Source organism: Epinephelus fuscoguttatus, linkage group LG17, assembly GCF_011397635.1.
Source record: "Epinephelus fuscoguttatus linkage group LG17, E.fuscoguttatus.final_Chr_v1".
Taxonomy (NCBI): Eukaryota; Metazoa; Chordata; class Actinopteri; order Perciformes; family Serranidae; genus Epinephelus; species Epinephelus fuscoguttatus.
This window is the reverse complement of record NC_064768.1, coordinates 30,701,258-30,724,859: the sequence shown is the minus strand read 5'-3', so window position 1 is coordinate 30,724,859 and position 23,602 is coordinate 30,701,258. Positions and strand designations below refer to the sequence as shown.

Sequence of the window (23,602 nt, the reverse complement as noted above, 5' to 3'; positions counted from 1 at the left end):
GACACCTTTCGCAGCAGTATGATATGAGCGGGCAGCGTCAGTAAGAACCTAATTCAACAAATACTACTGCTTTATCAGCGGATGTCAGCATGAGACACTGATGCACAGACACACTCTTAGCGGTGGTATAATACGCACCAAACAGCAACTATTTCTGACACTGCCACTACCTAACCATTTCCTTTTATTGCCTAAACCTAATGAAGTACACATAGAAAATAAATTGTTTTACCTACGTATATTGTAAGTTTATTTTGAAAAAGACTGCATGCATGTAATGAGCATACACTGCACATTTTCCTGTGAAAACGGAAATGTATTTTGAGAAGACACAATGCGCGTGCCAAGTGCCAATTGAGTCTATGCCCATGACCATCCAAAACTGACTCAGGAGGCTACCCCTCCTGCCTAGCGTTATTATTTGACAAATTGGGATGAGAAAGGGTTGGTTAGTCATGTCAGACAACTCACATGACTAGTGACTGAAGTAAAAAAAAAATACTGATATCAAGTCTCACACAGGACACAAGTACTGGTCTCCCGGGTCAAAGTCCTGTGCTTGTTTGATCCCTCCACCTCCCCTCCCACCTGCCCTAAGCCGACTTTGTCACTCTTTATGCTATGTCTGCAGCCTTTAACATCTAACACTGACATGGATGAGTTTAAAACGTAGTGGGCTGAAAATCCAGTACATCTTAAACAGATGCTAAAGGGTGCATTGTAAGTCCATATCTGACCCTGAGGGCTACTACCTTAGTGGCATTTTATGACTCCCTGGGAGTGAGACCAGACTCACACACACATCTGCAGTGCATACATGCATACATGATGAGCATACACACACTCATACTGCTACTGAGAGGAAAAGCCATTAAACAAGCCCGAGGGTTTGTTCTGATGTATTCACTTATTGCCTTGATTTAAACCTTGAACCTTCGTGTTCCCTCACTTCATCTCTCCATCGCCCATCTGCTCTCCGCCTCCACTCTTCTTTTGCAAATGCGCGAAACCCTCCTGCATACTACCATTTAAGCAGGCAAAAGTTTAAAAAAAAAAATAAAAACAAATTAATAAAAAAAAAAAAACATTATGACTAACTGATGCAGACAGACAGTCCTCTCTGACTTTAATCTGCTTTTCTGTGAGGCAAGGCGGCAAAAGAGAAAAGGCAAATGCAAGAAAAGCTCTCATTCTGTTTAGTCATTTTAAGAAACATGTATAGAAGACAGTGAGTTGTATGTATAGAGTGAAGCACAATGACAGACAGCCGACAGGCAAGGCTGATGTGATTAACACTGATTGCTCTCTGTCTCAGTTAGAAAGAAGTCACCCAGGTAGCACTCTTCACTGGCAAAACTGACAGGCTTCAGAGCTCTCGTTGGCATCAACATTTCAATAAATCCTGCACCATAACAAAATCCCAAACCAGCAGCAGAGAAGAGACAGAGTACGGTGTTTCCAGCCTCCCGCTGTATGGTTAGAGGCAAAACAAAAACATCTTGGATTTTCCTCTTTGGCTCCAAAGATGCTGATTTCCTGAGAAGTGACAGTTTTTTAGTGTTTCTCCCCCTCTTTTCCTAAGGACAAGTACACCCTAAGCCTGTGACAAATAATATATGTGACACTTTTAGAACAAAATGTCTCTACCAAAAACGAGTGTTTTGTAGACAGATTTATCGGGCCTTCAAGCAAGTGGAGCTCACAGTGCTGGACAGAGTGATAAAATACTCTGGGCTGACCCAATTGGCAAGTTGTGAAAAAAAAAAATGCTTTATCGGTGGGTAGAAAGGAGCTCAGCCATCTGAAAACCAGCTATAATTCACAAGAACTGAGGGGAAAAAAAAAAAAACAGGTCTGAAAAACAGCCAGCACATAACCCTAATAAGCACTTGTCACGCAATTCCAAACACAATCTACACCCAACTACTGTGTAATAACAACATGAAAACCCAGGAAAGCATAATTACACCATGTCAAGCTACAAAATCATGTTGTGCAAGGAAGCCGTGCACTGTTGGAGTTTATGGCTGCAGGTCTCATCACCCAGAAACAAGTCAGGAACAAGCTCAGGCTCTAAAATGCAGCCATTAAATTCATATCCTTGTACCTTTTTTTTTCTTCATTTTTTTTACTGGCAACTGCATCACGCCTGTTAATTAAGGCATCACTCTTATAGTTGGTGCTTGAGTAAATAAATCAGACATTTCATGTGAAAATTAGTTACAATAAGTGTATGCGGTCACAACCGGAAAACCACAAGGCTGTAAGACTTCAGTTTTACAAGCCAGTGTCAGTGGTGAGGGAAATGAAGTGGTATTTCTGGAAATGCAATCAGAGATTGACCCGTGGTGCACGGTTTGCCAAGCGTCTGCTTTTTACACAACAGCCATTGGACAGCGCTGACATGCCGAGTGAGGGTTCAGAGGCTGCTTAGCCGTAGGGTGTTCAGTCACTCTGCCTTTCTCTTTGTTCAGACATGGCATGAAAAGAGAGAGCCTGTCAACATAGGCCTACAGAAAGAATGAAAATCCGGCAGAAAAATGCACTTTATTTCACATCCTGTAATACATCTCGCACAATGTGCTTGTGCGAGATGTGTTTGTCTGTAGGTTGCTGGAGAAAGAGCAAGTGGCAGCAGAGAGGCATGGACTGTAAACTTACTCGGTTGGGCGTAGGAGTGCAGTCTTGCCCAGGCGGAGGATGACGGGTCCTCGTGGGTTGCGGATCTTCTTGACATCTTTACTCTTGAGCAGGGAAAATCGCCTCACCAGATTAAAACCTGACAACAAATGGCACTCATGAGCACCCACATACTATATACAACACACTGAAAGATATGTGACTGCGTATTTTGAGCTTGTCTTTTCACCTGTGATATTGTGCCTGGATGCCTGAGGAAACTTCCACTCATCCACTTGTAAGGACGGGCATTGTTCTTCTGCGGAGATATACGACACAGAGGGGGTTAGGCAAGGAAAGAAAGTCAAAAAGTGCGTGTGTGGATGGCAGAAACCCCAAGATGTACGATAATTCAACTGTTCATGAAATGTCAAGAGCCCATCAGTCCTTGGAGAGGTTATTTCAAATGTAACCTTTCACGCTTACTGCTGGGTGAAATTGGCAGAGTTCGATGTGAGAGAGACCAAGCTACTGCAAACATACATACATTTGAGAGTAACAGAAATATTGATCTGGAAGAAAGAGAAGTACAGGGGAGTTAGTGGGGGTGAAAGAGACTCAGAAAAGGTGTGTAAAACACAGAAAGGGAGATGAAATAGGGGCAAAGCCGTGCAGAGAGGAACACAGCCCAGTCTGACAGGTTGTCTCGCACCAAGCTTGTCTGTCGCAGTAGCTTCCGTTTGATGGATATGTTCTCACCCTGTCAGGGGAGGTTACAGAGAAAAGTGTTGCCTGTCAGAGCGGCCTGCCTCGCTACAGAGGGCAGATGTGTGATGTGTAGAAAAACTGGGCTTGTACAGGTAGACGTGGACCCTGTGAATCACAGTGATCCACACTTAATTGATCTCTGTGGGGCCAAGGACCAAGGTCCCGAGCAAGACGCTCTACAGGGTACAGTTTTTCCAGAAGTGTGTGGGGTTTTTTTAGCTATGACCGCAGAGAATTTAGAAACAGGTGGTGCCCTGCATTAACCAAAAATAAAACCTAATGATTTTCTCTGAGCTGTGTTGCTCTCAGTAATATTCTAAATTACCGTGCCTTATGCCAGAGCTGAAGGTTAGATATTTTAATTAAGCCTCATTCAGTGCTGCCTCGTGCACACGTCTCAAATTCTAGCGGACCAAATGAGAGCAATTCTCTGGATCTGAAGAGTGTGAAGGGTGGTGTCTTCTTTTATCAGCTTTCCAAACTAAAAACATATAAGTGTTCTTTCACACCTAACCTGTTTGATTCAGTTAAACTCAAGTCCGTGTGCGTTAGTACAGGTCATGTGGGCTGCTGTGAAAACTGTCAACCCAACCCTTGTGCAGACCAAACAACCAAACCGAGACCACTCGAAAAGGTGGGTCTCAGTTCGCTTCCAAACGGACTCTGGTGTGGTTTGTTTGTGGTGTGAAAGAAAACAAACCAACCACAGGATCATACGACAGCAGATATGTGATTTTAGTATTCAACAGCTAAACCAATAATAAATCCATCTGCTAATCCTAAACCTGTCCACGATCTCATAATTGATCCTGATAAAGGCCATGTATATCCCATAACCCATTAATGCTAATGCATACATGTAACCATGGTAACACATACGCATGTCTGTGTGGGTATTTTCCCTGGTTAAAAAGCTGTTAAAACTGCCATTATTGTATCCAACTCTGTGTCTGTTCTTTAAGTCCATTAAAAAGTGTGTGACAGTGATCCCACAGTATTAAGGCGGGAATCATTACTGTACAAGACGCCTCTTTTCATCCTGTCTCTGTTAGTCATTACTCATGACATGCGATTGATCTACAGTCTAATAACAGCCTACTTATAATGCTTATGATCAGTTATTTCTCTATGAGCTGTTTGTGACACCAAAGAACATAAATATAAACACTTTAGAAGCATTAAAGTGCTGCTGAATAAAGGTCTGTCACTGGAATTTGATTTCCCCACGTGGACCCTGATGATGCAGTACGACAAACTGTCCAATCAAAGAGTTACCTGTCAGTCGGTAGAGTTTCATGTTTACTCCTCGTGGTTCGTTTGCAAAAAATCAGAGTGAACAGGAACCGAACCAGAGCTAAAATCTAGCAATGTATCATTTTTCCCCTCCGGTTCGGACCAAATGATCTGAACTACAGTTGTGAAAGCACCCTAAGTTTAAGTGTAAGAACTAAGATAAACTACAAAAAATGCACATGTAATGGCAGTGAGTAGTAGACTGACTGAACTGCCGAAACTGCACCGACTTTTCTTGTTGCAGGCTGTTGATCATCTCTTTTTTTTAATGAATGAACATCAGACTGGGCTGTGTGTGACTTATGAACTAATGAGTTTGACCCCCAGCATTAGATAGTAGGCAAGCTGCAGCTTTAGCCTCAGTCTTTTAGCAGCAGGCTACATAATGTATGTAGCTCCCATGTGCATAATTAAGACCCTGCCAGTTTTTAAACAAAACAGCTGGAATGATTGGCCTAGAGATAGTGTTTTTGTCCAAATGAGTTTCAGTGTTGGCCTTCACTTATGCCAGCCCATTTCAGCCCATGGATGAATTGGATACAGCATTGGAGGTAGGGTCACATTCATTCCTGTGAAAGCTGCTCAAGCTCACATCCCAGCAAACGTTTGTTACCCATGTGGGTGGTAAATGGGCTGAAGAATGTGGGCTATATTGGACTGTCCACAGGTTCCATATTGCCCCCAAGCCAATTGCCAACATAGGTAGGTTTACCCAAGTGGGCCCCAAATAAGATGCCCATTTTGGGCCCATACCCACTTGGTATCCAGGTGGCCATAGCATGACCCATGTGGGACCCACCTGGGTAAATCATCCATGTGGGCATTTGGCGATATGGAACCCATGGACAGTCCCATGTCGGGCCCATTTTTCAGCCCATTTACAACCAACGTGTACCCTGGAAATCCAGAGTTCTCGCTAAAGCACAATTTGAATTTGCTCAGTGAGTCACTCTGGCAATCAGTAATGATGCTCATTACCCATGCCCATGAAACCAAGCTGCACCAATCACATCGGTGTATCTGATATAGGCGGGCCAGAGGCGAGCTAAACAGATGACAGACAGCACTGCAACGATGAAGTCCAGAACCAGTCTGTAAACACTGCAAGAAAGCTACGGATGAACACCAGTTGAGTTGTTTGGCTGCTACAATGAACGAGTTAGACTTGACTTTTTCTCTAAAAGAGGAACAGAAGATGGCGCTCGAATCCTTCCTTTGCAAGAAGGTTTTTTGCCGACCAGATACAGCAAGAGTCTAATCTACCAGTTAGCTCCGCTGGTAGCTAAGCTATAACTATATTTTCAAATGCATGCTTGGTGCCGCCCCTCGAGTTGGGCCATTTGCATTACTCATAGCCAGACCCTAAATCTTTTGGATCTGGATTTCCAGGCTAACCCACGTGGGCCTCACATACAATTTTTGCCTGGGACAGAGCCCAATAAGTTCAACTTCCCAGGTAATTAGCTGGATCTTCTGAATCACTGGGATAACAGACTGTCATGAGCTGAGTGGCTAAGGTCTGCTGGCCAAGCAGCTAACTTGCCGTTTAGCGCTCTGCTGGCTTGAATAGGGATAACATTATTGAATAATGCTCCAGACTGAATGTTATCAGACCCAATTGATCAATTCCCAGTATTGAAACAAGTCATTTTGTGGGGGTTGTTGATTTATAGGCGTCTCTGTCACAGTGTAAGTCTTACGGAGGAAGTCTTTTTGGGCCCAATGGCAGCATTTGACAAACCCCGAAGTTGTATTTCCATTGTTTGGCAACTACAAAAATTGGCTTCAGAGCCCAGCACACTTCCGGGAGTCTGTTTCAGCTGATAAAATCTATGATTGTCAGCTAGAAATCAGAATGATACTTCCGTTACCACTAAAGATCAGGTGCTAATCCAGGTGTAGGATTTGCTTAAAGGTTGCTATCTATTGTTGCTATGATTGAGAAGACAAAAGAAAAAGCTAGGTATACTAGGTATAATAATGCACTTCAAACAAACGTTATGTTTTTGTGTCTCCTAGCTTTATGGATTGAGTTGTTGAGAACGTCTTTTTGATGAAACAGCGGGTGAGCTGCATGGAGAGTCACCTTGCAGCATGCAAGAGCAACACACTGTCTGTGTTTCCAACCACAATTTAACAGACTGGAAGTCTCATCAAAACAAGGGGAAAGAGCCTAATATAATTACTTAAATAATAACATCCAACTGACTTTAATTAAGAGTTAGGAATTTAATTTCACGGAGGCCGGCTCACGAAAGAATTAAATCACATTCTGCGCTTCATCACCTTTTATCAAGTTCATCAAGTGACACCCTGCAGCTTGTGCTCATCTTAGTTTCAGAACACAAAAGGCTGTTTGAAAGTACAGCCCGTTTCAGCCTGTATGCCTGCACAGTGTGTCATTTTTACATATCACTGTCTGCGAGTACAAATCAAGGTGTAGGAGAGAGATGTCAGACCGTGATGTTGTTGTAAGCTGAGGGAAACTTAAGATGAAAAAGTCAAAGGAAATGTATGAATTGAATGTGACTTCTGAACAAAGTAACAGATACAGTGGAAAGTACAGAAGTATCAAGCAGTCCTCTGACGCTCACGATTTATTACATCGGTTTTTTTCACCATCTTCCTCTCCCACATACACATACACAAACACAAACGCTGTATTTATAACTTGACTGGTCCATCCTGAAACCTCATCTGCTGACTCAGCACTCTCTGCAGCCCCACAAAGACTCTGCTGCCTTACAAAAAAAGACACGCATATTCACACACATACACCGAGAGCTTATCTTCACATCTCCTATCTCAGGTTTTTTTTGAAGTCAAGATATGGTAAGATCTACCTTTCTTTCCTGTCTTTTCTTTTTTGTTTTTCTTCACAGCTCCATTTCCATCAGACAGAATCAAGATGAAGGCTTTGTCAGAAGTAATCCTGGCTAGAGGCAAGCGGGCAGAACAATGAAAAGTCAAGCAACAGAAGAGAGGAGAATGTTGGAGAGTGGAGGAAGAATGAACACAGGAGAGCAGAGAGGAAGGAAGTGAAGATGTTTAGTTATGTTAGGTGGTTTTTACCCTGAAGACTGTCTTATCTACCAGTGGCCATTTTAGGACATCTAAGACTCATCTTATCAAGCTCATACTCAACATTGTATGACTTTAATCAGCTTTCATCAGCTTGTATTTAAGCTTGCTTAATCAGCTCAATCTTTCAGCAACTTCACTGTGCAGTAGATTGAAACCGTTAAAGTAGGGTAGTGCTGTTAGGTGGTGATCTTTTGAAACAACGATGTTCAGAGTGATCGCTGGTAGCCGATGCCTCTGCCAATTAGTGTTGCACGGTATACTGGTATACTGGTACCAACCAAACACCATGGTACATATGATACCATAATGTTGGAGTACCCTAGTACTTCGGTACCTCACGGTACCACTACTGCGGGATCAAGTTCAAAGTCCAATCGTAAGAGGATGAGTGTCCATTTGCCGTCCAATAATGGCACGCGCTGGCCACCTGGCACTCAAAATGCTGCTGCAGTGGTTTGTTTTCCAGTGACATTTCAGGTATTAGCTGAGCTATTGAGTATCTTTAAGCAGTGAACGTTATTATTTATTTCTTTTTACTTGTAGTGCGAGCATTTTACTCGCATTTGCGACTAAAAATAGTTTTGTGCAAGCAAAAGAAACCATTCAGGAGCACGCTGTGCGAGTACAGATTTCAACCAGCAGCAGAAACGAAAGGTGAATCCTGCCGATTGTGGGTTATACGAGGAATACGGCAGAACGCTATGGCCACTACTATGGCCACTACGCCCGGCTCCAGGTTCAATAATTTCCTCTTTGTTGGTGTCATGACTGCTCACAAGTACCTGAACAGCCAAGCCATGTCAGAGGAAAGACGAGCCTTTCACATTTCTCACATATTAGGGCTGGACGAATAATCGGATGTTATTTTCAATGACAATTATGGGTTCCATTAATTTTCAAAACAAAACAATTAATATAAAACAATTTGTGTCACATGACGAGTCTATCAGTGTTACCCCTTTTGTCTTTTATTTTGTAAATCAAGTGCAACCCTTCCCAGCCCTTGTGCCCTACCCTTCACCCCAAAGTCCAAACAGAGAGAAAACAGCGAGTTGAAAACAGCGAGTCACAACGCATCTTATACCCCCTTTACACCGTGCATTAACATGCATTTTTTTGTGATCAGATTGCTCTTGATCACATGAAAGTACAGGTGTTAATACACTCCACACGCACTGAGGATGGATTGTTATCCGATCTGCCAGACCACTTCTGAAGGTGGTCAGGGACGCATTGTGACCACACTGGACACAAGTGTAAATGCAAATGCGTCTCCAATCCACATGCAAAAACTCAGTGGGTGGAAAAAGTAAGCGAGATGCACCAGCTGGACAGAGGGACAACAACACTCACCAGGTAGCAACTGCCAAGAAAAAGAAAACATGGATGATAGCCAAGGATGGAGTCACGGTTGTCATTGTCACTGTTGAAAACTGCCTGCTACAGCTTCAGCTACAGCTACAGAAAAGCTAAAGCTAGACTGATGAGTCAAAACAGTAAACTTGCAGGCCATGTAACCAGATCCCTATGAAGTGCGCTAGGCTTTGAAGCCCTTTTCTGTAGTGGCCAAACAATGGCAATTTACCTTCCATGCCCTTCACATGATGCCATTGGCCTCCAAAAAACTTTTTCATGTAGACCTACGTTGTGAAACAGACATCTATAAATCAGTAGATACATTTTTTTGGGCGTCACAACCCCTGCACAATGACTCCTTTCATTGTCAGGAATTGATCAATTTGGAAAGTCTAGAAGAGCTGCACAGTTAAATTATTTTATCGCTATTCAAGTAAACAAAGCACTACACCAGAAATAGCCAGCTTGGCCAGCGGAAGTCTCTCGTGTGCCTGCTCTCTGGGCCGAATGATGTGGAAGGTTGCTAATCATCCAGGTAATTTCATACTTGGCAGTTGAACATTTTTGGCTTCATGTGCCACTGAGCAACTTTTATATCAATAAATGAGGTCCTGCCTCCAACGCTGTATCCAGTTCTCTTTATACATCCATGTCTGTAACCAAAACTATGAGCTGAAAGATGCTTAATGTTCTGCAGAGCTGAGAGGAAATGCAGTTGGATTTGTCACTATTAATGACCCTGTTCACTTTATACATTGCCAAACTTAATCCACTGTTAATACAAAAAAATATTGATTACTGCAGCTTTAACGTGGAAACAGTTTGCTCAGGAAATGAACTACTTTGTCATCTGCAAGTGTAGGGACAACATCAGAAACTAAAGAGCTCACTACATAAATGAAAGCTTTTTGAATGCATGTGTGAAAGAGACACAAAGCTGACAGAGCATAACTGATGTTACAACACCCTAAGAGGCTGAGATTTTATTTGCATATGGGTAAATCACATTTGTAAACACTTTAAAACATTTGATACCACATTTAAAGCTGTGAATCAAGTTAAACGCTGCATTTACATTAGTGGGAGTGTAAGACTTCTGCCCACACTCATGGGATAAACAAGCTATGCCTAAATAACTCAGAGGATGGATGATATTTTAGTGGACTGTTGCGTACCCAGGCACTTGACAGTTTGGCAGAGGACGTACTGCGGAACTTGAACCCCATTTCCTCTCAAGCTGTGATCAAAGGAAAGTGTTTGCTTGTTGACAAGCTAATTAGCACATAGTACGAGTGCCACTCCAGGATCCTGCTAGCAGCTGCATGTAGCCTTAAAGAGATTGGATGGTGTTGGCTGGGTTCACTTCCTCTTTGAGGGGTTGTGTTTAAGTCTTGCCAAAGCAGGTAATGATACTATACTGGCAGTCCAGCAGCACACTGCTGTGAGTGTTCCCCCAAGTCTCCACCTTGCCAAAGATTTAAAAAAAATCAAGACATTTGAGGTCTTTAGGGAAATGAACCACTACTTTTTGATGAATGCAGACTTACACTCGACTTGGACGGTGTACAAGAGAAAGGTGTCAGACAAGGACAAACGTTTAATTTTTGTAAATGCATCCCTATACAAGAAGTGACTGCACTCCAATATAACTTGTACCACTCATCCATTTAGTATAACATAGAACAAAAGTCTAGCTGGCCCACTGCAACATCCCAGCTAAAATAAGTGACGTATGACCTTTCTTGCTTCTTGGAAGATATTTAACAACCTTCAGAAGAATTAAGAATCAATGGCCTTATCTACCAGTGCCTTGTTGTGGCCAGCGTCTACTGAAACCAACTGCTCCTGAGTTTTAATTCTGTTTCTGAAGCAGCAAACACTTGGCAGACTGCTTTCATTAGGGAGAAGAGGTCACAAGTGTGCTCACAGTGTCAGAGTGTTTGGTGTGTGGTTCGTAATAAGAGAGGCTATGGTAGTTATTGAATGTGCTTTACAATGTGGTATTCCAAGATAATTGGACTGGGCTGCTGATCAGCAGAAAGTCAGACTCAGAGGGAGAGTCTTCCAAGTTGCAGAGCTATTAAACACATGCAACACGTGGGAAGAAGAGAGGCATGCTGGGTGGTGTAGTTGATGATTCAATACTATGATTCAGTGTAGCCTGTGTAAGGTTAGAGTGTGGGGAAGATGACAAGCTGAGAGGATGATAAAAGAGAAGGAGGGATCGAGACAGAGGGTGAGTGCGTCTGTCTCGCTTGCCCTCTCGGCCAAATGAGACAGACAAGAGAAAACATTCTTGGTTTTTTTTCCACAGATAAAACTGCAGCAAAGAGGAGTGGAAAAGACTTAAAGCGCTGCACTTTAAAAAGATGAGCTCACTCATTTTCCCCTTTGTAGGCCCCTGGCCCACATACAAAATGCTCGCATAAGCACACAGACTGGACTCATGACACACACATTTACAAGCTTTTTTTCCCAGCAGTAAACTTAGACGGCACATGCAGATGTCTGTACGCTTCTCAGAGGAGATTGTGTTGTTTGACATGATGTCTGGCAAATGGCAACCCGTGTGCTTGTGCTGTAAGTGAGGCTGGATTAGACCATCAGAGAAAAGATACTTAAAAAGGAAACTGGTTGCTTATATGTCAGCTGAAAACACGTCCATCACCTGTCAGTCATCTGTATGCACTGTGCGGTATATATTACTTCACCGAGTTAATGGTGTTTCAAAGTTATTGCACGCCTATTAAGCTTCTTGTATGTACTTCTGATGAAACTCCCACAGCACTTTTTTTCCGCAGAGAGTGGAGACATTGCAGGACAGGTTCATTCATGAAGCAGCAACCCTGAAGCAGTTACAAGTTTAAGTGTTTTGCTCAAGTTCATTTCTTGCCAGTGACGTTCAGGCACTACCTGTGCAAGCCCAGTGAGAGGAAACATAACATTTAATCATTAAAGCCTTTGTTCGATGTCCCTCCACAACATCCTGTTTCAACTACAATTACATCATATAAAATTATTAGTTTGAGTTCTTAAAAGCACTCACATACCATATGCACTCAATTTTGCCAACCCCGGAGCCTCTCATTATGTTCCTAATGCATTCTTTGCATGTAGCAAGGACTGTGGATTTTGTGCCCCCATTTTTACTGTCGCTCTGCGAAGTTAGTGCTTTAATGTCACTATGGGGAGGAGATCTGACTACGGTGACTCGTAACTCTTTCAATTTACATTCTGCAAGGGAGTGCTGTATTACGCCAGGGCCACACTGGACGCAGAAGCGCTACGAATAGCCTCGAAGCGCCGAGAAGCGAAGTCAGTTTCCTTTCGGTGCCCATGTTAACCAATTGTGTCATCCACACTGGCCGCACCCGCCCTGCAGCGATCGTTTCGGCGTCTGGTCTATTTTCTGCGCGAGCCGCGAGCGAATGTGTCAAGCCGGGCAGGAAGTCAAACAAAGGAACAAAAACAGCATCCAGTCAATTTTCAGAATAAAACAAATTTCAAAATAAAACACCCCGTTTGACAAATGCGATGTATATATGTGTGTGTGTTTATATACATATTAGTCAGTGGTATCTAAACAGAGTGTGAGAGAAATGAACACATACACACACACACACACACAAGAAAGAGAGAGAGAGAGAGAGAGAGAGAGAGAGGGCCAGCTATAGGGGGTGGGGGTTGGGGCACACACACGCAAACAGAGAGATACCCATGATGGAAAAACAGAAAAACAACCCCAGATGTGACGGAGACAACAGCTGGGAGCAGAAGCGCTTGTCGACCGGCGTGGAGAAATGCGCATCTAATGTGAACGGGCTCACGCCAGAATTTCACTGCGCTGCGCTTTACAGCACTTCGTTGGCAGTGTGGCCCTGGCGTTAAGATAAAAACTATCCTTTAAAAGAGTGAAAAGGCCTCTCATGCTGTTTTTAGAGGTAGAACGATAAATCGGACATTTTACATTGTCAGAACCTGGCTCCGAAAGTAGCCCATGGCACCGACCGGAGTGCAAGAGGGGAAGGTTTTGTTAAACTGAGCCAAAAGGAAGCTGATCAGTGAGTACAGCTCGGGAGAAAGCAGACCCCCCCCTGCTGTGACTGGGGACACACAGGGATTTTCCTGCTGGACATCAACAGGGGGTCTACACAGAAGTCTGTGACTGGGTGAATGCCGCTACTTTCTGTTTCAAATTAAAAGCCCTCATTTCAAATTGAATGCCCTCTATGCTCTACCCATATACTAGGTTTTGACCTTGTCTTGTTTTTATGCCTGGCAACAAGATGGTGGAATTGTGTTTTTGGATTTTCTGTCCGTCTGTCCCATTCTTATGAAGGCAACAAATTCTTTGTCTTCAAATTTGGCACAAATGTCCACTTGGACTGAACAATGAACTGATTGAATTTTGGTGGTCGAAGGTCAAGGTTACTGTGACCTTGAGTTGTCCCATTCTTGTGAATGGGATATCTCAAGAAGGCCTTAAGGGAATTTCTTCAAATTTGGCACAAACGCCCACTTGGGTTGAAGGGTGATCTAATTACGATTTGGTGGTCAAAGTTCAAAGATATTGGCTTTTTCCTGTTCCAAACTACTTTTATTAGATTGGACTTTAAGAAGCTACAGCATATCATCCATTTTCAGTGTAGAAGCAAATACAGCATATACCTACTTTAATTATTTGCATCCTAACCTAAGCAACAAGCTGTACTATGAGCCAGGCCCTATAATGTATTGTCTGCTTCTGCTGCTCGCTGCGTGTCCTCCCTCACTTATGATTGTGTGCAAATGAGCTTATTACTATTGCAATTCACTGGTATCAGAAAACATACAACTTAGCTCCGACACAGGAGGAGGGAAACTGAGTCAAAACAAATCAATACACAAATCTATTACTTTAGACTGCATATGGTCTGTGGTGCACAAAAAAATATATCAGCATCACTTTACTAAAGGCAGGGGATCTCAGCAATTTAATTCAACTATGGGGACTAGTCTCTATGGCTGATACACTGCATAGCTGCAGTGCAATCATCCAGCTCGACTCCTCAACACTAGTTTTACTTAAACCTGCTTTCCTGCTGTAATGTCAGCAAATTACCAGTAAGGAGAGATTTGGATGAGTCAGACGAATGTGTGTATGTGAGAGTGTGTGTGGTGCTTGCTGTGACAAAGTGTTATAGCTGCACTTGAGAAAGCACTTTCTTCCAGCCACTGGGGGCGAGGACTCAGGAGAGCTGCAAGCTGACTCAGTCTCATCTGAAAAGCTCTGACTAGGGTCTCCCAAGGGGGACCCTCCCTCCTCAACAAAGCTCCCTCCAGAGCGCCACGAGCTACAGTATGGAGAATTGCTTGGCCCCCCAAGTGATATCACAGAGCCGGCCCCTGAGAACACACTGACAGTGTGATGAGGGAGTATGACAGTTGGGAACGAAATAAATAAAAAATGAGACAATAAAATGGAATTCCATTCACCGCTCTGCCTCTTGATTTCTCAGTTGTCTGTTTGTGTCTTCTGCACACACACACACACACACACACACACACACACAAACACACACACACGCAGACACACCTGGATGCAAACAGAAACGCATTCACTCTAACACACGCTCACAATTTCATTTATGCACATATAGACATTGAAAATCTTAACTCACATTTCTCTTACATATATATGTATATATACGTACGTATATATGTTACGTATATATATATATATATATACACAGACACTCAGAATGATTGATTGCTCACGAAGAGGAGCACAACCACACATGGTTAACACATGCACCTCCTTGCCACAGCTTGACCACCGTGCCACCAACAGCCACCAGCACGAAACGCACATAAGCTGTAATTACAGTCCATTTTCATTGCAGCCTTGGGTCCCATCATACACTCGGGGCACATACGCACGCTCAGACACAGACAGACACAGTTCCATCAAACTCAGATGGGTTCCAAAGCGTGACGAGTTGGTCAAGCATACAATTTAAGATTGAAAATTTGTCTCAGTTACAACTGTTGCTGAATGGTTTTATTGTCTTTTTAGCATTTAAATGAAGAAATGAGGACTGTTTTGAGAAGCAGTTGGTTTAGTGCAATTAGTAATTTTTGTGGCCTTTGCCGTTCAACATTTTTATCCACAGATTCAATGGTGGGCAGTTTTTTAGAGCTCCACAGTGGCTATTAATGTCAGGCAGTTATTGAATTTTCTTCACATCCAATTTGGAATAAATGTTCATCTTAATGTTATATTAAATCTTATTTTTTAATCTTGTTTTGTCCAATTTTTTGGAAATGAGTTTATTTGTTTTCTCACTGAGAGTTAGATGAGAACATTGATACTGCACTGATATGTATACAGAAATATGGCCTTACATCTGGCAGCTAGTTGGCTTATGTTGGCATAAAGCCAGGAGGTACAAAGCTTGCCTGGGTTCTGTCTGAAGGTATAAATGAGCTGTGGTTTTACACAGGGCTTTGTGTCTGGTTAATTCTCAGAGCAGAGACCTCCACTAGGTTTCCAGATAACCAGTGGAGACTCCAACCAGCGCCTCTGAAGCTCACCAAGGTGCTAATCTAGAAAGGTTTAAAGGCCCTGACAGACCAAGCCAACGGGCAGTCGACGATCGTCAGTGATCGTCTTTCGCCGTAGCATTTGGGGTGTATCCCGCACTGTAGGCACCTGTCAGCCATTTTTGGCTGTTTTTTGGTCAATTCAGTGTTTCATACACAGTCAAGCCATTTACTAGGTTTTGAACTCGTCTTATTTCCCGGATTTCCATCCATTCTTGTGAACATGATATCTCAAGAACACCTTGAGGGAACTCCTTCAAATTTGGCGCAAACGTCCACTTGGACTCAAAGATGGAATGATTGAATTTTGGTGTTCAAAGGCTGAGGTCATTGTGATCATATGTCCACCTCATTCTCTTGAACATAATATCTTAAGAAGGCTTCAAGGGCATTTCTTCAAATCTGGCACGAATGTCCACTTGGGATCAAGGATGAACTGATTATAATTAGTTTAGCTTAGAGTCTTTCGGCTGACTCAGCATGTTGAATCTGCATCAGAGCTGTCGGAGCCGGTCGCTGAATGAAACTGGCAGCTCAATTCAGATCATTAGAGGAAAAACTGAAGTGAGGAAAGCAAACAAACCACTTACGTCAAGAGGTTGTGAGATCGAAACAAACTCGGTAAAAAAGGTAAGAATATTACATTTTCAGATGTAGTCTTTCTTCTGTAGTCCACATTTTTTATCCTGCATTACCACCACTTGAATTTTCAACAAACTCCAGCAGGGAAGGGGAAACTCACCTTGCTCTGATGTCAGCAGGTCACATGATCCAAAGCTGAGGGCCAACAGAGTCAGAGAGGAGCAGAGAAGCCACATGGTTTCGCTCCTCCGTAAACACCTCACCCCAACCACCAGCTGATAGATGAACAAACAGAAAAAGAGAAAGTCAAAAAAGTCAAATCCTTCCTCCATTCAGTCACAGTGCCACCCAGCCTGCTCACTGTGCCGACAGCTGCACATTATGCTTGACTCCTAAATAGAAGTTGATGTATATTTATGAGTCAGTCACAGTTGATGTGTTAATTATGTGGTATGATGCGGGCTTTGTTAGTGGCATATGAATTAACCAGAATGTCCCTCATTAAGGAGTGTAACTCTATAAAGTCTGATCATAGTCATTATCCTGTCCATCTGGTTGGCCTTTGACTGGGCAGCTGCTACACACAAGCACACACACATACATGTGAATATGTCTGATAGAGTGCATTCGAGTGCACACACACACACGACCATATCCACAAAAAAATTCTACGAGTCAGAAAGAATGTACACACGCTCCTGCAAACAAATACCAAGACAACAAAGCAAAATGCGCACATGAAAGTAAAATGATTTCCATGCAGGCTGGTTGGTCCAGAGTCAAACGCACAGAGGGGCCAAAACACACAAACACATCTGGAGACTATTCCACTGGAGCCATGGTTGTGTACACCAGATGCTTCCACGTGGCCTACAACAAGCGCACACACAAACACACATTCATGCACAGATTAAAATACATGCCACGTCTAAATAATCATTACATTCAGTCTCCACAGTCCCTCTTCTTACTATAACCCTTTATTCATAAACACACACACAAGAATGCACGCACATAAACACACCAACAGTGCTCACTCCGATTCACATAAACACATCCCAGCTGACCTGGACTTGCCCTCTGCATGTGTGAGGACCCTATAACTCTGCAGTGTTTACAGGTACAGCAGGGCCCTCAAGGCAGGCAGGCGAGCAGACTGTGTCTCTGTGCACACACCTGTCCCGTCTGCCAGGAGAAATGACCCCATGCTCCCCCGAGGGTACACAATGTGGCGCTCCTGCCCGGTGGAGGACACTGTGTGAATACCATCTAGCCTGACCTGACTGCCCGCAGCTTGCTGCTAACAGGACAATGTGGTGGAGGACAGCGTTTCAAATTATGCTCTGAAATAACAAGGACAGCTTGACATGCCCCACATTGTGAATTTTGCATTCAATTTTGGGAGCTGCTGACTCAGTGTGTGGTTGCTTGCCCTGTTTTCTTCCATTTTAAAAGGCCAGGTTGCCATTTTATGAGAAGAGCAAGATCTTAGCAAGACACTGTCTAATCACGCAATGGCACAATTGATTTGTGTGTACTGCGGACAACATGGAGACTTTATATAAAAGTAGCTGCAAGCTAAACAGCAATAAGAATGAATTTTAAAAAAAAGTTTTCCCCTGCAGTTGGATGGGTGGACAGTTAATCAAAGCCTTAGACGGAGAGTTTGAGCACTCTAAAGCTGCAGCCATTATTACAGGCTTCATGCCACATGATCACAATAATAAGAAAGTTCACACAGTACATAATACATAATGCATCACAGTCCAGAGAACACAGGCTGAGGGAAAGTTACAGCTCATTGCTGTTATTATCTGGCCATAATCCAAAACAATTTAATAGGCTTTCTAATATGTGTTGCTATGGATGTCTCCCTTTCTCCTCCTCTCTCCGCACTCCCATCTGCAGCTTCACGGGCCACCCGGCTGGCCACAGCAGATAGAGGAAGTACGGGGTTAGGCCACTGGGCTTGGCCTCTGGACTGGCCATGAGCCCGGTAAGCAGGCCTGCGAGTGATCGGGTCACTGAGTACGGAGCCAATACAGGAAGGAAAACAATGACAGATCTGAAAGTCTTCCAGTGCTAAAAGCCTGGCAGACAGAAGTGGTGACCAACCTCTACAATCACAACACAGGCCTTATCATTTCAGCATGGATGTATTGTTTTGACAAAAATGTGTCTCCCTTAAAGAAACAGACCTGCTCAGTAGTTCTAGGGGTCATTTTGGTTCTAGGTCCAGACCTATTGCCTATTTCCAGTTCAGCTACGAGTTCCAGACTATTAATGGCTTGAATACACTGACAAAAGAGGCACTGATATTGTCCTTTATAACAATGGAGGTAATTTGAGCTCAATGCTTAGCAATTTTTGTTGTCACACATTTCATCATCATTGCCAGCGCTTACAGATGGAACAACAGCCCCAACACAAGCCTGTTTGGAGGAACACACTCTGACAGAGTTAAATGAAACATGTCCTCTCTATGGCCCGACAAGAGAATTGCTTATTAGCCACCCAGACACGGATGATTAAATAACAGTGAACCAGTAGCCCACTGTTTAGACTCCTTTCCATCTGTTTAAATTGGAGAACCCTGCATAAATGTGTCAGTCATGTAATATTTGAGGGTTCACTGCTTTTCCAGCTGTCTCTCCCAGCATTCTGTAGCAACAAGATTGATGGACGGCTCATTCCCTGGGTATCTGCTTCCAGTCTACCCTGCTCTAACTCGCACAAACAAACACATACACAGTCAAGAATGGTTTAGGTGCTGGGCAGTGGAAACAACCTCCTGATCTGACTGTGTGGTCATGACCCTGACTGAATCCTCCAGAGAAAGTCCTCTCAGCAGAGAGTGTGTAGGAAAGTCCACTAAAAGTTGACAGGAATGCAGCCATAAAACAGAAGACTGGCCAAATCAGTAGACAGCTTGACATGCATGCATGCATGCACTGACATATATAACATATACAGTATAACATGTGCGCAACAGAAGGCAAGGGGGGGCAGAGATACAAAGATGGGATGAGAAAGACAGAAAAAGTATGTCAGACTGACACATAAGAAGAAAGATGTTCATGAGTTTTGGCTAACACACTGTGACAAAGCCCATTGTTACATCATGGACTATTGGAGTAAGTGGAAAGAAGCATCCATAAAGAGAACTGAAATGTTGTTGGACTGTCTGCAGCCCTGTGACCACAAGAAGAATAGAAATCCGCAGTCAAGAGATTTCCACGTTGGAGATGGAGATTTCCACGTTGCCATGAGCGTAACTGAAATTACATCATCTACCCAAGTCCGCAAGGTTCAGAGCAGACCCCTCTGGGTATGTCCATGTGCAGACCAAACTTTGTGACCGAACTGACCACAGTATAAGCACCCCGACTGCACATGCACTAAAAAAGGAAACTGGATGATTGTTTCCTGAACTGTATGTAGGTACTGTATTTCTCACCCTTGGTCCTATTCTTGTTAAGCGGTCACACACACTTCCTTATGATGTTTGACCAAATACAACCAACACATGAGCGCTTCTTCTTGCTGTCAGGAGGTCGCCATCATGTTGCCCCATGTGGAAAACGTACACATGCCCCCAAAAGTGTGTGCACGTGCATGTCCAATATAGGGTGGGTTGCATTCACATTTGAAAGGATACCTGTACTTGGAATTCAGTAGCAATGACTTGACTCTTGGTTCAGACCACTAACCCTCCATGTTTAGTACCTTCATAAGTACAGCTGCAATTCATTTATTTATAACATTTCACACACCAGATAAAATAAGCCGCCTCCCTATCTCCTTCTCCCCTCCCAAACCTGTCCTTTAAACATTCAGCCCGTCTCAGTCTTTCAGAAGGGCGCAGAGTAAGAATGCTGTTGTGTGTGTCTCAGAGTAAACACTGTCAGTGTCAAATTTAAAAAGTGTAATCACACTTGCCACCGCTTTTTGCTAGTCATTGCTATGACTCACTGTAGCTTGAACAAGCTGCAGAGGTGACATAGTCTTACTCTCTTTATATTCTAAGCTTTGTGCTCTCAAGTACTAGAATTTGGCACCGACTGATTTAGCGTGAAGAAGCACTCAGTAGTTCAACATAATTTGACAAGTACTCTTAAAACCACAAAGTCTGATACCCGACCCTAGTGTCTGTAGCTGTTGATGTCCATGTCCATCCTGGAGTATGATCAAAGTTTTAAGCACAGCGATGCTTCGGCCAGATGCACAAAATGCTTAGCAGGCATAATGTTTACAATATTCACAATCTTAATTTTAGCATTTTAGCCTGTTGACATTTACTAATTTACACTTAACACAGCTGACACTGATGGCTACGTCACATATTTTTCATATGTCTTTGTTCCAAATTTCATGGCAATTAAACCAACAGTTGTTTTTACTCAACTATAATGTCAACCTTATGATGATGCTAGAGGAAAAGTCAGAGGATCACCAAAGTCAGCTGACTCATGCTGTGGGAGCCATGAATGTTTTGGCCATATTTCGTGCCAATCCGAGAGGCAGCTGTTGAGATATCTAACAGAATATGTAAGAGCTTTGACCTGCTGGTGGTGCTATAGCAAAAGGTAGGGGATCACCAAAGTCACGAGGCTTTATCCTTTGAGGTACATGAATAGCTAGAATAAATGTCATGGCAATCCATCTAACAGTTGTTGAGACAGTCTCAGTCTGGAGCAAAGTGATGGACCGACAAGCCGACATTACTATTCAAAGAGCCAAGCTGTTTGCATGGCAACAATAAGAAGAAGATGGATGTTGACATCACTCAATATGCTGCCATCTTTTCAGGCATGCCCGGAGTTCTTTTTGCCAGACAGGAAGTATCGGAGCATTTCTGTTGAAGGTTTTTTGACAGTCAGAAGGTTCCCTTTACTATAATTCTGATATGTCATCATGAACATAACAACACAGCAACACTGGCTCCCGGAGCTTCAGATGTGCTTCAGGCCAAACCTGAGAGTGCACTGCAGACCTGTTACAACGGGGAGCTCGGCATGAATGAAAGTAACAAAAGATGCCCTGAGGCTTTGATAGACACTCCAGATATTCACTGACCGGGAGCAATAGATACTTGCAAACTAGCAAAGGCAATATTCGAATCTATGTGACACTCAGGGTAGACTGAGGCAAGTTATTACTAGTCTTACATACTGGGCTGTGTGCAGGGCGTTTTTTTTTTTTTTTTTGGAAATTTGTGAATGAGAAACAGGCCAGCACAGTTACAGACTGCGAAAAAAAAGGAGGGAGTGTTGAATACATACAACCCTCCCTCTACTCATGGCTGCCTCAAAGTTCGTCTGCCATGGGCACTTGAGGTCCTCATACAGAAGTAATTATGTCGAGTGACGCCTACTCTGATGCCATACTGGTTGGCCTACTATGCATGGTTGAGTCAGCCTTCAGCGGGTGGATGACCTGGTGAATGCTGACCATTTCTGATGGCTTAATGTTCACTTCACTGCTGACCTGAATAAACAAAGAATAAGTGGATGATACAATCAGCTGCAGGCCCACAGCACAGTCTGGAATAGGAAGCAGTAAATGAAAGAGATGGTGCGAGGCCCACAGCTAAACACTGCATGTGCAGCCTGCAGCAGGTTAAGTGGGCAACATTTAATGCGTAGTAAAATTCAAGGACACCAATTTGTAATGTTTACAGGACTATATTCCCCAGGGTCGGAAGCAGGAGTAGAACCTGTAAGCGCACGGGAAAAGTGTCCCTGGAGATACTGCAGCTTACAAGAGTTTCCAAGCTTTTAAGATTGTTTTTCATTGATATGACCCTATGAAAAAAAGATATCCGTTGTTTACTGAATGTGAAGAGGAAACATATTGGAGAGACTGACACATCTCATCAGGAAAATAAAACAGATTTCCTCTCAAGAGGCAGCACTCTGGTGAATTAAACAGGCTAGTGCAACAATGTTGAAGAGAAAACTTTCAAGATGGGTGCACAGGCAGGATGCAAAACCAGCAAACACGGGGTGCCTGGGTAATGAGGAAAACAGATGCCACTTCAAGATTCCTCCTCAGCACTTACTTCCCCCCCCAGGTCATGTTAGAGGCAAGAACTCAGACTGTGGACACTGATCTGAAGTCAGAGCAAAGCTCAGACATTACTGAGCCTGAATGATATGCATGTAGCAGATCCAAACACGGGGCTGCTCTGAGGCTTTTCCGTGCTGCAGGGGGTTTGGATGCATGCCATGAGGGTTTACAGTAATAATGTGTCATATGTAGGCTCAGATATGAAGGGAAAATCTGCATCACTTTTGCCAGCAGCTACCAACAAGTTGTGGTTTCAAAGTTTTTTTGCAAGATCCAATAAAGAAATACAACAATGTGTCAGGAATACTCTGCAGCTTTACCTTTAATGATCTCCACTGGGACAAAGTGAGTGCATCAGAGTTGTAATTTATCTCCTAAAATCATGACATGTTTCTTTACTATCATTGTGATAATCCCACAGGGGCTTGTACTGTATATTGTGCTGAATAGTGACCTGGTCATCTGCTGAATAATAACGCCTGCAGAGTGTTGCAACACTGCAAAAGTTTCGCATAAACTTCCACTGCAGTCATTTCACAAACTACAGCCCCACTGCCGTCACTGCGACGTCTCTTTGAAACTTACAAAGCCTTCACACATTTCAAGCATCGCCAACACGTCTATAAAAGCCATACCTTCAACTATTGATAAATCCACAAATTTGCGACCACATTAATCCGGAAATAAACGCCTGTATGTATCCAGGGGAATCCTGCAGGGCGATGCAAATGCAATTCAAATGTAATCCAGTGTGCCTTTTGTCCCGTTGACTTTCTTTCTTGAGGCTTCCTCCACAGAGAAAGGAAAGAAGAAAAAAAAGTTGCTGCAAGATTGTCCGTGTCCAACTTTTCCCCTCCCCTCTCCTCTCCTCTTTCTCTCATGCACACAATCCAAATCCCAAGTCTCTCTATCCCTCCTCGACTCCCCCTTTCCTTTCCTCCTCTCGGTTACTTTTTTTCCTTCACTCTCTATCTCCTGCCCCTGCCTATCTCTCTTCCTGTCTCCTTTCAACAACACCCCTCTCTCCTCCTCCTCTCTTTCTCCCTTCCTCCCTCTATGGGAGATCCCTCAGTAAAATGTGTGGTGACATCACCTTGTCCACAGAGCTGGGAAATGAGCCCGGGGCATCTCTCTAATCTCTCTACCAAGGCCCCTACCCTCCCTGTACCCTCTACCCCCTCACCCTCCCCATCCTCCCCCTCACCTCTCACTGTTTGATTCATGGCTTACTGGAGGGTAAGGAAAACTT

General features: G+C 43.4%; 1 protein-coding gene across 3 annotated transcripts in view; it reads right to left on the bottom strand.

The window, feature by feature from the left end:
- col16a1 (collagen, type XVI, alpha 1) overlaps window positions 1-23,289 on the bottom strand; it is a 90,807-nt gene extending 67,518 nt beyond the window's left edge. For all 3 annotated transcript variants that reach the window (XM_049602674.1, XM_049602677.1, XM_049602675.1), the window contains exons 1-4: window positions 22,989-23,289; window positions 16,445-16,559; window positions 2,870-2,938; window positions 2,662-2,779 (exon numbers count right to left, since the gene is read on the bottom strand). In XM_049602674.1, coding sequence (XP_049458631.1) covers window positions 2,662-2,779; window positions 2,870-2,938; window positions 16,445-16,520 — 263 coding nt within the window. In that variant the 5' untranslated portion in view covers window positions 16,521-16,559; window positions 22,989-23,289. The remainder of the gene's footprint in view (window positions 1-2,661; window positions 2,780-2,869; window positions 2,939-16,444; window positions 16,560-22,988) is intronic.
- Window positions 23,290-23,602: the final 313 nt, after the last annotated feature.